The 15685-nt window shown below is 43.1% G+C and overlaps 1 protein-coding gene across 2 annotated transcripts in view; it reads right to left on the bottom strand.

Annotated features, from left to right (window-relative positions):
• Positions 1-666: 666 nt before the first annotated feature.
• The window catches only part of SLC15A2 (solute carrier family 15 member 2), a 39338-nt gene continuing 24319 nt past the window's right edge, over positions 667-15685 (bottom strand). The window contains exons 14-22 of one of the 2 annotated variants that reach the window (XM_054277556.1): positions 15502-15583; positions 13436-13561; positions 12909-13073; positions 10242-10288; positions 8016-8126; positions 6877-6973; positions 4282-4428; positions 3154-3258; positions 667-2317 (exon numbers count right to left, since the gene is read on the bottom strand). In XM_054277556.1, coding sequence (XP_054133531.1) covers positions 2141-2317; positions 3154-3258; positions 4282-4428; positions 6877-6973; positions 8016-8126; positions 10242-10288; positions 12909-13073; positions 13436-13561; positions 15502-15583 — 1057 coding nt within the window. In that variant the 3' untranslated portion in view covers positions 667-2140. Of the gene's footprint in view, positions 2318-3153; positions 3604-4281; positions 4429-6876; positions 6974-8015; positions 8127-10241; positions 10289-12908; positions 13074-13435; positions 13562-15501; positions 15584-15685 lie in introns of those variants that run through there. The other variant, XM_054277558.1, reaches the window with a different exon arrangement.

Genomic DNA, 15685 nt, shown 5'->3' with positions numbered 1-15685 from the left:
CACCACATATGCCCTCGAACCCCAACATACTTTTAAATTCAAGGCTTATAAAAAATTAAATGCTCCAATAATTCTAAATTGTGTTTGTTCAGTGTTACTGGAGCCTGGCCATTCCTTCAGTTTGGGGATTTTTGTTTTGTTTGCAGTGGGTGGAGGAAGAAATGCTTTCTATTAGTGCTTCAAATTGGAAGCCAGTCAAACAGCATCACAGCAGAGTGATTCAGCAGCCTCTGAGCCGATTCACAGTGTGTCATAAAATGGGATTAGGAAAACAACAATGCTTGGAGGAGAAAGAACCCACACAAAGAATCACAGCAGGAGAACAATACCAGAAAGAACAGAGGGGAATAATCCTCACTTGGCTTCTGTGAAGCAGGTTGGATGACCTAATTGGTGGCTTTCAATGCCCTTCATTCTCCATGGAGTTGCAGGGTTCAGCTGCCTGGATCCAGCCACCACAGCTTAATAAATGTTTCTGCATGGACTGAACCACCCCAAGTGTTCCTGCGTGTACATCTGCAGCCTCTTCTCATTTATCTGATGAGACCATGGTCCCCCTCTGGCACAACCCCAGATGCTACTTCACAGCAGGCAGGAGCTCATGCAGAACAAGTGCTGAAAGTCCATGCCCACTTAGGATGGGAAGCAGAAGGAGCAATCTTAGGCTGTGAGTTAAAACCAAAAAGCTGTGTTTTGTCAGTGTTACTCAAGAAGATATACACACACACACTAGCAGCACATCAAAGGAGCTGAGGTGGTGTCAAACTAAGTGTATTTCCTAGCACTGTCCTGAACAGGAATTAAATTAAACATGTATGTTGGGATCTCCGGAATCCAAGTATCAGTAACCACCTATGGCCACTGCCAAGATGGAAGAGGAAAGCATAATTTAAAACCTATTTTCTGTGGACCTGAAGATCCTATTGACAACCTTGTTTTGAATTAGGCCATACCTGTTACAACTGTGGCCTTGAAGTGACAGAGGAAGGCAGGGACTCTCTCAGGACTTTTACTAGATCAGCAGCGGTTGGATTACTCCTATGCAGAACATGAAATCACAGCTTCACGCAATTGAGGAAAATCAGACAATTATATCACAATTCCAATAAAATTGCTATATCCTAAGTCTGGTAGAGACAGACAAACAAGGAGGAAAAAGAAAAATCTCATATGCCATGGTCTTCTCTTGTAGACTGAAAAAATGATAAAGTGCATCCTTGTAAATAACTCACTGCAGGATGCCTGGAATTTTATAGAAACTACTGCAACTTGTCTCCCAGTGGGGAATAACTGAGGCATGAGATAAGAAATCAGCCATATCCTAACTTGCAGTGACAGGTGCTGTAAAAGGAAATGCCCAATAAAGGCTTAATGTATAGGAAGATGGCAAATAACTGTCTGGAATTCTGAAATAAGAAAGCATAAAGCAATTCTCTAATCATGTCTAATCAAAGAACACCATCAGTTGTTAAAAACTTCTGGGGGAAAAAATGGGAGAGGTGGCAGCATGCTTGTCTTCGTCAGCGGTGTTTTGGGAATATTTTAGCCTGCAGAATTAAATTCCCTGTTATTACTTCTGAGCCTGAAGGTGAAAATCATAAATCAGAACCATTCATAACATGCAATAATGGGATGAAATACTCATAAGGAGAGTTACATGATGAAATCCTTTGGGATTGTGTGTAACCCTTACAGTCCTTGATTATAGCATTAAAAATCCTTCTGTCACTAACATCTATTCTTCCCTAATCCCTATACTAGTTTTTCCTCTTTCTTCTTTCATAACATTTCCAGATTTTTGTGTCATATGGCATTCCTTCCACCCTTCCTCCCTGCTGCCCTAAATATATGTTTAAGGCAAAATCATAGGAAAGGATTCCATGCTTAAAAAGATGGGCAGGTTTTAAATTACACTGCAATTACTAATAAAGGCTTTTAATACCTGAGGAGCTTTCCCAAGGAGTTTTGTTCTGATTTCAGGACCCCCATTGTTTTTATAGAGGGCCATTTGGTCCCATTTATAAGGTGGTTACATTTTGAGTAACAAAGACTGCAATGCTCTAAAATAAAATAACACTGTCCCCACCCTTCTTTCACCTTCTCATAACTGAGTTAAAAAAAAATCCCAACCCATGATGTGTTAGAGCTTTGTTTTCTGAGTAACAAGACCAATCATGTTTCCTCTGCTTGAGGTCTCTCTCTTCTCTTCCTTTTCTTCTAGGTCCTCTGGATCCACACTGACATAGAAATATCCCATGATGGAGAAAATAATGCACACAGCAAAGAGGAGAACAGTGAACAAGACAAATTCAGCCCACTAGGAAAGAAAAAAGAACAGCAGGTCAGGAGACCCCAGACTCTCAGTCTGGAGGATATCTCTGCACTTTCAAGTGCTTTTTAAAGAGCTGGGTGAAAAATATTTTTTTGGTTTCTAAAATGGCTCGCAAGATGGAAAATTTCTCATCCTGTTTTTCTGATAAATGTTTGTACACATAATGCAATTACAAATATGTGATACCTCTTGAAACAAAACAGTTAGATTGAGTTGGTTTCATTAAATCTTTTCTTACAAATCTGGCTGGAACATACCCACCTGGACTTTTTGCCCACAAGATTCCTTTGGGAGAGGCAAATTCATGCTAGCCAGAAATAAGCCTCTGTTCAGACCTTCATCATCCCAGAAGTTTCACAGCCTGAATTAAACTACCTCTGCAGCCTGAATTAAACTACCTCAGCCTGACATCTCAGAGATGCCACAGGCAGCCTGGCAGGATTCCCCAGGTGAGACCCCTGAGGAAGAGCTGAGTGCCCACGGGTCTCGTGTCTGGGGAGCACTCAAGGTGTGGCTGCCACTGTGTCCGGGCTCCAGGTGCGGACGCAGCCAGCGTGCCTAGAGCTGAGCTCCAGCAGCATTACCAGCACAGGCCAGGTACTTCCAGCCCCTGGAGGGCCAGGGAGGGCCAGTGCTCCCCAGGAGAGCTCCACTGAGGGCCCCACAGAGCAAGGGCAGGGGGACAGCTCAAGGGAGCTGCTGTCAGCTCAGGAGCAGGAGCCTGGGGCTGGGCAGGGAAGCTGTGCACCAGGACATGGCCATCCAGAAGCACCAGAGGCCTGTTGTAAAGCACGACCTCTCTTTTAAGAGCCAAACCATACCTGTGCCATTGGTGCAGCCTCGGCAACAATGAGCACAAAGGTATTCCCCACAGCCACGGTGAGCAGCCAGCCTGCCTGCAGCACCGACTTCATGCTGGCTGGAGACTGAAAAGAGGAGAAGGGCCTGATCAGTGGGGACCGCGCTTGCCCTTGGGCCCTGCTTCACCCTCTGCAGTCCTGCCCAGGGCAGGCGCCACTGGGCTCAGCCTAGGAGGAGATGGGGGCATCTCCTCTGTGTGGAGTGGTTAATCTGTGGTTAATCTCAACATCTGCATACAAGGAGCTTTCAAAACATGGACAGGAGGACACATGAAGAAGCAGGAGGTGCTGTTGTTGCAGAGCTGAATCCGGGTCATCCCCAACCTGCAGCATCTGAAATGGTACCATCAGGATGTCCAAGGAGCCACACAAGCCCTGCAGCTTGGAGTCTGGTGCCATGTGGCTGTACACCTTTGGAAAAGAGACTGGATCTTGATGTTAAATTTCCTGCTGAGGACAAATTTTTCACATCCCATTACAGATCATCCCACTGCATTAATCATCCTCATTAATAAACATCTGCACCTTACTCCAGGGATAGATTTGAGCAGCTTCAGTAGCTGTTTTGACCATGTAATGTCTCAGTCCTCTCTTCTCATCAACCTCCCCAGACAACAATCAAATCATCCCTTTCAGGTTCATTACCCCTTGCTCCCTTGTTACAACCTTGCATGTTCAGACCCCTTCAGTCTCTCAATTTTAAGCAGGTGCCAAGTTCTCATGCCACCCTGTAGCCCTTGAGATACCTTGCCTTTATATCACTGAAAAATACATAGCACAAAATACTTCACTAGGAGAAAACCCTGATATTAAAATATTCAGAGTTTTCCCATTAACTATACAGTTCTGTTCTGTGTTCTCAGGTTTACCAGAAAAGGATATTTCCACGTATCACTGAGAACAGGTACCTTCAGAATATGAATTAATTTGGCTTGAGGGCACCCAGAAAGCTGTGTTACAATCCCACTTTCAGCTAAAGGATAGATAACATTGTTAGTGTCATGTCAAAGGAGGTATGACAAGTCAATGACAGATGCAAAAATAAATCTTGAAGTCTAATTGTAAGGTCCTTATCTTTAAGTGGAGTACCTGAGAATAGGAGAAGGCCAGACCTGTAATGGAGAACATCACCTCCCCAGCAGATATCAGTAAATATTGTGGTAACTGCCAGGCCATATGGACATTGTTGGCTTTGATGTCTTCTGACTTCCACGTCTCAACAGCACCTCCAGAAATCTAGCAGGAAAATAAAGGTACACTGATTAGTTGCTGAAAGATCAGATCTTTCTTTGCCTGGACAACAGCAGCAAATTTACCAAAAAACAAAATTTTAAGCAAAGGTGGAAAAAAAGCCCTGCCTTTTAAGCTCTCAACCCTGCCATTTCCAAGCTTGTTGGGAATAGGATGACCCCTGCTGCACAGGGCAGAGAGAGAAGGATGGAAGCATTCCAGCTCGTTTAGGTACCACAAGAATTTCCTGAATTATTGCAAACCAACAAGTTGTCTTCTGTAGTGGGGCTGGGAAAAGCCTGTGAGGTTCCAGTGCAGAGCCTGTGACCTGCAGCTGTCCCCAAGGCAAAAAAAGGATGAGAGGGTAAGTGCTCATTGCATCCATGTGGTCACTGCTCCCATCTTATCAGCACTGTACAACTTCCCTATGATATCACTGACACCCAAACAAATTCAGCTCAGGAATGCCAAGACTAGCAAAGACTGCTCCATATTAGATCTATTCAGATAGTTATGGTAGCTGTATTCCTAATTATTTTTGTTTCTTTTCCCAGGTGTAATTAATACTGCCTGTGATGCACAGAGGCTCAGAGGCTGAGAGAGATTTGACTAGAAGCCAGGAAAACACTAGATTGAAATGACTTCAGACAGAAAGCCCTGTGTTTAAGGAGAGTACTTGGGAAAATACAAGGGGATGTTTACGAGATGTTCTTAATCACCAATCATTGCCAGGGAGGCAAATCAAGAGACTGTATTTCAGCAGGCTAAAAGGGGTGAGAAGAGTGCTGTGCATTGCTCTTTAGCCCATAAAGAAATGTCACAAGCACTATGCTGTAACTGCACACCGAGGAAGGCTGGGTAGAAGGCAGCATCCCCATGATTTAAATTTCACAGTTCAGCTACATTAGCAGACTAATATATTGTATTCTTGGTTCTTCTATATGGCACTCCTGGCAGAGGAGCAGGGCTCAGTACAAATCACTGCAATAATTAAAAGTGATCTTGGCCTCAAGCAAACTAACTCTCTACAGAAAGCAGAAACCACAGAGAGAGAGATGGAAAAACAGAGGATGAAAAATATTAAAGTACTAGCACAGGGTTAGGAAGGGCTGAGGCACAGAGCCACCCCGAGCAGCCAGGGCTATAGCAGGGACTTATGCAGATGGGACCACAAACTGGAGTCCTTGGCACAGTGACATGGGACACATTTACCTCAGCTGGCCCTGTTACCAGAGGCTCTGGGGCAATTTTCTTAGTGTTGTATTTTTAATGCAACTTCTCTATCTGGTTTCTCATCTGGTGAAAGAGGCTTGCAGCCATGAAAGAGGGGTCTGGCCAACATCACTTCAAGTGTGTGTGTTTTATGTACATAAATCTCTACACTCACAGATGGCAGCATCTGCTTGTTCCCTCCAGGGCTGTACATCCCACTCCAGCTACTGGAATTGGAAAAAAAAAAAGCCAGGTGCTTCATGGCTATATTTTTCCCCCGACGTATTTGGACTCTGCAGATATGAACAGCTCCCATTAATTGCCCAACAGGGAGATGCCACTGCCAGGGAGTAGCTGACAACACTTTGCTCTGCTCATCACAACACAGCAGCCAAAGTCCCAGAGGGCAGCTTAGCAGTGTGTCCTGTCAGACCCAGTTTGTCTGTGTGCCTTTGTGGTGGAAAGGTTACAATGGGAACTAAGCTGATCACGTTCATCTCCGTGGCTCCAGCCAGCTGGACCAGGGTTGAAGCAGTGTGTCTGAGAGGTTGGCAGGCAGGGAAAGGAATCCACCCTCTCAAAAGTGTTCAGACCTCATCAGGGCTAGGCTGTTCAGAAAACCAAGCCTTGACTTTATACTAGGCTTCAAATTAGCTGTACAGAGAGTGAGAGGAGGAAACAGATGTACAACCTCACCAATCCCCTCCCTCAAGACTTTGTCCCTCTTCCCCCTATGCATAATCTACAAAATCTTGGAAGATCAGACTTTAGTTCAGTAAGCTAAATGTGAGGATAGAGCAGACTGTTTCTGCAATTTTTTTGAGTGTGAGGCACCACCAGGTACAATATTTTAAAGACCACAAACAGAGCCAGCTCTTGGCAGATGGTAATAACTCTTTGCAGTGCTCTGGGTCAATGTTAACTGCTCAAGGATGGCATGACACTAGCACAAACCACAGATCACATGATTTTCTATGGAGGATTTCTATCAAGGAAAAGATTTTACTTCTTTTTAACCCATGCAATCTGACATGATCACAGTGGAAGGTGGAACAAATACCCACCCACTTCGCTTATGTAGATACCAAAACTTTTTACAATCCCTTTGATAACAGGCTTTCTTCAGAGGGCTGCTGCCCAGGGATCAGAAAGTGGACAAAGCAAGTAAGAGTCACCAACACAGGAACAAAAGCACTACCAGAGAGTAGAAGAAGAGTGTGTGACCATCACAGGAACACTTACATTAGTTATCACAACGGTGTATGAAGCACCAAAGTCAAGCAGCCCCAGCTCTAGGGGGAACTCTCCTGTTTCAGTTATGCATTTTCCATTATTATATCTAGATAAAAGGATGAAGTACAGTATTTCCCAGTTAGTTCCACAAACAAAACACAGAGCAGAGCCATCAAACATGCCCCTGAAATGGAGCAGGGAGGATGCAAGATGTAGTAGCATTTACATCAGACAATCACTGGAGTTCTTGCTGTCTTATCCTTCCAGAAGCACTTAGACACTGACTGGAATTTACCTAATGACCCAGGCCATTGCTAACATTTTTAATGGTTTTTGCTCTTTCTTAGTGCAGATGTAATTTTTTTTCTCCCCTTAAGTTTTTTTTCCTGCCAAATTTTGCTGCATTTCTTCAGGAAATCAGAGATGTGGACCCAGAAGCAACTTTGTTTCCTTTCAATAGAGCAAATGAGCCTTCATATTTGTTCTTCTGATTTTGGATGTGTGAGATGGCACAGAGGCTCAGTAGCATTGCCACAATGGCTGCTGCGTCCTACTAAATTGCAGCAATAAATATTTTGGATGGAGCTGATGCAGAGAAAAGCCATGAAGCTTGTTTTGAAACATTGCAAATGCTAGAAATACCCTACAAGAGCCAACTCCAGTGCTGCCAAACCAAGGCCATATGGAGCCCCTGTCTAACAAGCCCAGCCTGCAAAGCCATGTAATGCTACTTGATGTTCTCAGCCCACATGCTAACACTTGGTAGTATGGAATATGAACTGGCCTTTCCCTGAGAGCACCCTAACACCAGGAGCTTGGGCCTGAGAGAGTAACAAAATAAAGCAGGCACTCAATGGCAGAGGAGACTTTACCATGTCCCACCTTACTCCACTGGCAGATGCACAGGAATGGCCAGTCTCTTCCCTCCAGGCCCCCACATAATGTGAATAAAAACTTCTGCACACACATGACTGGCCTGGAGCACCTGCTCTGCACTGAGTTGATAATTCTGCTTTTTACAAACATCTGCCCCCACAACCACATGCCAAGACAATAGCAATGCAGGTTTGCTATTAGGCTGAGAAAAGTCTCTTTGTACCCAAGGAAATGCCTCATCAAGGACCTTCAGCTCAGGAAGAGAGACTTACGTGTCCCTCTCCAGCAGTGAGTACTCAGAAGCACTGTAGTTTTTCTGAACAGCAATGAAACTTTTGCTATTGATGGTGAGGTTGACATCTTGGCTCAAAGCATTAATGAATCTGCAAAGAAACCATATTTCATTGACCTGTCACACAGGGCAGGAGAAGCATAATAGCAGACACTTTAGAAGTTTGCATATTCTCCCAAAGCATTCTGCAATTCCACAAGTTTATGAGTCTCTTCTGCAAGTTGCCAAAATATTTGTCTGATTCATTGCCTAGTTTTTTCAATACAAGATTATTTTCCCTGTTGCATAAGTTTACCCTCTTACTCTCTTTTATGTGAAAAGTGACCCTCACTTTTTGTGGTCTAGAACCTCCTGGCAACCCAGTCTCAGAGACCAACAAAGATTACAGCACATTCTGAGGAGGCCATGAAGATGCTCAGAGGGCTGGGGCACCTCTCCTGTAAAGACAGGGTGAGAGAGTTGGGGCTGTTCAGCCTGGAGAAGAGAAAGCTCCAGGAGACTTCAGAGCACCTTCCAGTACCTGAAGAGGTCCTACAAGAGAGCTGGAGAGGGACTTCTTACATGGGTATGGAGTTATAGGACAAGAGGGAATGCCTTTAAACTGAAAGAGGGTAGAGTTAAATCATGTTAGATTTTAGGAAGAATCTCTCCATTATGAAGGTGGTGAGACACTGGAACAGGCTGCCCAACAAAGTTGTGCATGCCTCATCCCTGGAAATGCTCAAGGCTGGGTTGGATCAGGCTTTGAGCAACCTGTTCTAGTGGGAGGTGTCCCTGTCCACGGCAGGGGTGTTGGTACAAGGTGATCTCAAGGTCCTTTCCAACCCACACCATTCTGTGACACTGTGCTGAGTGTTCCATGGCTGTGTGAGGGGACAGAGTCTCAGCTGACCACAGGAAACTCTGAAGTTGCGCATCCTGATGAGCAGGTGCACCATGCTGGCAAAGAGCTTCTACCAGCAACAAGTTTTCCAGCATAATAAGATATCTTCATCAAAACTAAAACTTATATGGTAACAGTTTGTTTGGTGTTTCTTCATAGACAATAGACATATACAGTTTCCTTCTGGCAATTCAAAAATTGATAGTAAAACCAAATGCTTTTCATTTGACCTATGTTTTAAGATATTTTTGTTTTCAGTTTTTAAATGAGGGTGAAATCCCTGAAGTTAGTCAAGTGCTTAACAAAAGTAAAGTTTTAGTGCAAAAATAGTTTCTTCCTACTGAAACTTCTTTACAAATTCTTAAATGGAAAGTCTAAGGATTTGGTCAAAAATCTCCACAAGAAAATATAAAAAAAATTCTGACTGAATCAAGTCTTCAAGGTGTTTAGTCAATAGAAATCTTCACAAGTACAGGGCTATGAAGAGATACTGCTCTCCTAGTTTGTCTATACAGGCTTTCAGATAAAGGGGTTGGACATTGATTTTAAGGTTTGTTTTGTTTGGTTGGTTTTTGTTTTTATTTTGTGGTGGGTTCGTTTTGTTGTTTTGATTTTTTTTCTAATTTCACCTTGCCCAAATCCTCTAGAAGGTCTAGGTGGAATCCTGTTTTTTTTGGAGGGTTTTTTTTTGGGGGGGGGGGGGGGCGGTGGGGGGCAGGGAGTTTGGGTTTTGTTTGTTTGGTTTTGTTTTAGTGGTTTGTTTTGGTTTTTGAAGCTTTTTTTGCAAATTTTCATCTTCTGCACCTCACCAGAACAAACCAGAACAGAAGTGTTCATGGACTAAATGGAGTAGCTCAAATTAGGAAGAGTGCACTAAGCAGAGCCCAATGCCCAGCTGAATTGTTTATGAGGATGTAAAATTGTTGCTGCATCCAATTTAGTGGGCACTTGTGCATGAGTTTGGGTGAACACCATGGGTTGGCCAATTTGCAAAGGACACAGCAAGAGCTCCTATCCAAATTGCTGCTTCCCCTTCATCAGTGAGATGAATTTGCCACTTTTCCAAGGAAGGAGCTCTTTTATGTTGCCATCAGAGCCCAGAGTACCCTCGGCAGCGAGCAGCAATAGTTCCCAGCTCTGCATGGCATGTGTGGGAGGTGACACTCTGTCAAGCCTCCACAGCTGACACCCAACTCTTGCATGAGAAGTGTGGACTGGATTCCAACCCGAGAACATCTGGGCTATGTTACATACAGATGCATTAGACAAAAGCACTTTCCCTCACCCAACCACCGCCAAATCCTCAAAAAAAGCCATTCCTACCTAACAGCTGCCAAACCATTTTCTGGCTTTGCTTCCAAGTCCGTAATCTAAAGAGAGGAAGAAAAAAAACCATCAAACATATTTATTAATGCTGCCTTACAATGTGTAGCAGACAATAGTGGTGTCTGCAGAGTTACACATGTGCTGCAAAGCCTGTGGAAATCAACTGGACTCTCACATGAGCTTTACATCAGGCCACAGCTAGGGAGCCTTGGTACAATGAAGCCAATGGCAAAACTTCATCTCCTCCAAGGGCTTAAGATGAGATCATACCTTTTCTCCTCATCTCTTCTGTAACAAAGGTTACTGAGTTTCAGCCAGTCACCCTTCTACTGAGGCATGTAACACTCTCCAAAAAAAAAGTATTTTTCTTGGTCTTGAGCTAGCAAGACAGCATTATCCACATCAGCATCTTTCAGTGACTAGTTACAATTAAACTTAAGTGCCTTACTCCTACAAAATCTGCAAATGCCTAACTTTCAGACCCTGATTCTTGTCATATCCACAGACTTCACAAAAGTCTAAAGCTGACAGGAACTGCTAGGTTACTATACTGATGATCATGCATCACTCAGGCTTTCCCTGATCCTCAGTACTCAAGAGATTAAAATGTTGCAACATCCAGGCAGAGAGTAGAAGAAACCAAGATGCTTCTTTGTGCTCACAAACAGATCCCTGCAGACAGATCCCTGCAATGGCCATCTGGATGGGCACACTGGGAGTGAGAGCCTCTCTCCTGGAGACCACAGCTAGAACAGCAGCTAGATAGTTAATCAACATTCATTTGGAGAAACCTATTTGGTGTACAATGCTGAAAAAACACAGTTAAGACACAGCCCTGCCCTGGAGGTTGTATGTCACAAAAAAAGAACACAAAGCAAAGCTCTTGGCTGGTAGAAATCCAGAGCTGTGCCATGTCCACTGAAGATGGCAGGGCAATTTCAATTTGCACTGCCCACAGATGGAACCCAGGCAAGCCAAGAGGGACTTTAGAAACTGGCTCTCTCTCAAAATTTTCTGGCCCTTTCTCCACACTTTTTTCCTGATGCAAAACCCTGAGTTTCTGAGACCAGGGATCCAGAATTTCAGTATATCTATTAATGTCAATTGTACTTCAGAGTAATATGCTACCCACAAATTACATATGCCCTAAATAATAAATAGCCACAGTGAATAATAAATGTCAGAGCAATAAATAATAAATGGCAACATCATTTTTTTTCCATGGGAGACACATGGGGATGAATACTCTCATTCCTTGCAGACAGACCAGCCAAACTATTACTCGTTTTCACTGATGATCCCCAGAGCTCTCAAATTCATTTCCTGCCTACTCAACAGCCCACAAAGGAGAAGAAACCAATTTGAGATAGGATCCTTCCAGGAAAGCACTCACACCTGAGTGAGTGGGCCAAACCCAGCAGTGAGGGAGGTAATTCGAGGGCGAGCCCTGCAACACAGCAGTGATGCTGGCATTGCTTTCCTTATGTTGCAATGCTGGAAAAGTATCATTTATCACACTGTCTTCCACATCTCCCTTATCTAGAGCTGTGAATGACAGGTCAATAGCATCACCCAACAGCACAGCTGCTTCCCAGCACATGAGAGCCTGCCTGTGCCAGGGTGGGCATTAATTTAAGCACAGTCTAGACAGCTGGGGCAGCATAGATATACTGGAGCTCTGAGATTGCTATGCTCCAAACCTGTTGAAGGCTTTTGCTTCTTAAAGACTGTATGGAAATGACAAGTATCCATTTCCTAAAGAAACAGCACACATCTTTCAGGGTCACAGGGAAACTTTGTGTGATACTGAGCCCCAGACTCCAAATCATAAAGTCTGATCATCACCAAAAAACTTGATGCTATGACAAAATAAATTCTTTAGATTAATTTCAAAAAAGTTATATGGTTTCTACTGTATAATATTGAATGCTTAGTATGGCTACCCTGCCAGGTAAAAGGGTCAGGAACTGCAAAGAGAATAGATATTTTAGTATGAGGACAGATTCTGACAGCATATGCACACCTGCCACAATGTGCAAAAACACCATAAATTTCAAGAGAGCTTCTTAAGATACAGCTATGCATATTGATATCAGAATCTGCCCTGCACATCCCATATGTCCCTCTCTGATTGTTGCAGAAATACACAAAAATCCAAATACAGCCAGCTCTGCTGCACAGCCTGAAATGAGCTTAATCATTTATTCTGTTCAGCAAAACAAATGGGCCTTCTGTGCTTTTTCACTAAACACTTGCAATAACTAATCCCAGAATCATTCCTCTGATGCTTTTATTCTGTGGCCAGCCCTAGAGCCTCTTTAACATCTTTGCTTTATAGAGCCATCTTTGGGGGAAAACCCCTGGCTCTGTTTCCCCAGCTTTCTCCAGCTCTGCTGCCTGGCAGGCATGACTCTGCTCTCCCACTGCAGCACTCAGTGGATTAAAGTGTGCCCAGAAACTCTCAGATGCCACAACGCCTCTATTAATCAACCAGCAGAAATGTGTGCAGATCCAGTGCCTCTAGCTAAGAAGTGAGTTTTACACCATCTGAGAGCAATCAGACAGACATTGCAACTGAGCAAATGAATTAATGAGCCTATTACCCCATTGTAGCATCACAGCCATTGTATTAATACTGTATTTACACTTCACTCCCACACTCACTAAGCGGCTTGATAGGCTTCCTTCTGCCTCAAAAACAATTAAGCTGTATACTGATTTTTCCTTCACGGTGTAGTTAAAAGCAAGAGTCAATCCTTGATGTTGCAGGGTGAAGTGAAGGCTCTGTTGCTCTCCATTCAATATTAATTTTGAGTACTCAGCTGGGTTCTGTGGAAGAAAATAAACTTGGTTACACTTTCTTCAGATAAGAAAGGATTTGTATTTTCCTACCAGGTGCAACACTATCCCCTCTTTAAGGGAGACTGTAATCCTGTTATCCTTTATTCCTAATTACAGGTGAATGTAAGGTGTATCCTTTGCTGGGAAATTCTTCTCCAAATGTTCAATTTCTGTTTAATACAACAGAGATATTATGCTTCATTTGTAAAGCTATTCCCATGCACTTCTAAGGCAATGGAGCAGAACAAGCTTTTGCATCTATGAGCTTTATTAGAAAATGCCTGTAAAAAACTCCATCCTTTCTTCAATGACATCCAAGTCAGGCCTTTCAGTCCCAAATATATGCTTACCTGAAAGGACTCCACAGGCTGCTGAAATAGGTCCTTGTCTTGGATTGCCACTTGAACAGGGTTCTTTGCCAAATTCAGGACCCGAATTAAACTTTCTTTTGGGACAAGGCGAGGCATATCGGTTTCCTAATTAAAGTAAAAGGCTTTAAGTGCCATCTGTATGCTTTATTAGCACTTTAATATCTCTTCATTTTTAGCCATAATAGTCTTCCACTCTGTAATGACACTTTCCCATCCCTTCCTCAACAGAAGTTGCACTCAGAGGAAACTGAACATAAATTATTTTTAGGGAGGTTTCCTCATAGTAGCTCAATGGCCAACCCATCATTCCTCCCAAAAATTGCTCTTCACACCACTAAGTGTACAGACTGCACACCTACTGAGGAGGTAGAACAATGTCTCAGCTTTCATTATACAGCTCCCTTGTGCCTGGATTTAACCAACTGCCACATCAGAATGGAAAAATTTGTGCTTAGCTTTCAAAAGCAGTGACCAGAATAATTATTTCCCACTGCAGTCAGTGACTGGGAAAAGAATCAGACCAAAAGTTAAGTAGTTTTGAAAGTCCCAGTCCAGCTTCATGTCTGTAATCAGTGCTTTTGCATTACTGGACACCTTGCTATCTATACAGCTGACTGTATAGATATTATTCCTTGTTTTCTGAGAGAGGTAAGCTGATGCCTCCAGCACTGAGGTATCTCCTTCTGTCAGGAACCATTTCCTAAAAAAGTACATCAATCAGTGTCAGCCTTGTACTACCTGCAGAGCTAATATTTTTTTTAACTTCTCGTTTTTTCTCATTTTATTTTCAAGTAGCTGCAAGCAATACTGCAGAGTTATTTATTTTTCTTCTATCTTATCTGATAATTTGGGTATTGCAGGCAGGGCATTTTGAACCCATTTGGGTGGGGAGACACACTGCCAAAGAAGTCAGAATGAGCTGATTTCCTTGTATCCATATGCTGCTCTGGACCAACAGGCCTGCTAATATTATCCAAAAAATTCCATTACTGTAGCTTTTCACTTCTGCTGCCCACAGTCAAGTGAAGATGGACCATCTTACCCTCCTCTTTGCTAGATCTTAAAATGGTCTTTAGGGTAAAATTTTCATGCACAGGCAGAGGGAACCTCTAACTCACTTTGTCTCTGCCCAGAGGAGTCACCCCCAGCCAGAGCAAACTTTGGTGCTTGGCCAGAGATTCTGGTGGTGGCAATGAGAGCATTTCTTTGCTCACATAAATAGATCAGAAAAAAGACCTGAACCCCAGAGTCTCATTTCAGTGGGAGGCTCGTTAGGGGATTCACCTGAGGAACCAGCAGATGTTAATCCAGGGCTGTGAGCCAGCCACTCTAACAGAACGTTTTAAGTATACATAGAAGCTTTAAAAATTAATCCTACAGTAACTTTTGTGAGACAAAGGTCAGCCAAAGTCTACACAATGCTGGTCATGAGCCAGAAACAAACAGTACAAATCTGCAGGAGCTAACATGGAATTTATAAGAGATGTGCTGCCATCCTCTCTGGGGATGCCTGGCAGTCCCTGATGTCTGTGTCAGCATTCACCTGCCTCCCCAGAGGAACACTGGCTTGTAAAAAAAGCCATCTCCATCATAAAGCAGGAAAGTGATTAAATTTTAAAATTTTTAAACAATTAAATAAAAAAACCAAAATCACCACACACACAAAAGACCCCAAACAGAAAAGTGTAGGCAAGCTACAGCAAGAAATAGGAGAGAGAACAGACTACCTTTTGGAAATTAATCACTAGCATTAACTAGATGTCTGTCAAGCACTTTGACGATGGAAATCTAGAATATAGACCAATACAGATGACCAGCACAGCAAAACTGCAAAGACTAGAAAGAAAGACACAGAGACAAAGAGAGGGAAAAGTAGACAAGGTAAGAATTATCATTAGCAACTGGATCAGTATGCTCAATTGTAAAGAAAACGTTACAAACTTTGATCAAGGAGCACAATGGCTTAAAGGATTATCTACCAGACATCACTAATAACAACCCATGGAAAGAAAGTATTTCTGAGGAATGCCTTGTGCTTTACTTACATTTATTTTGACTTCTATAATGGCTGCAAGTCCAAACGCCAGCCCTGCAAGGATCATACCTGTTGCCATTTTCCTAATAGGTCTATGGAGCAAATGAAAGAGGTGCCATTAAGGAAAAAAAAGTAATTTAAACTGTAGAATTCCATTCCTCAGAGCCAAAGGTGCGCTAAAACCATGTAATAAA

The sequence above is a fragment of the Melozone crissalis genome, unplaced genomic scaffold, assembly GCF_028551555.1.
Source record: "Melozone crissalis strain CALT ecotype California unplaced genomic scaffold, PUWL_Pcris_2 ptg000023l_1, whole genome shotgun sequence".
In the NCBI taxonomy this organism is placed as follows: Eukaryota; Metazoa; Chordata; class Aves; order Passeriformes; family Passerellidae; genus Melozone; species Melozone crissalis.
This window is presented reverse-complemented; position numbering and strand designations above follow the sequence as displayed.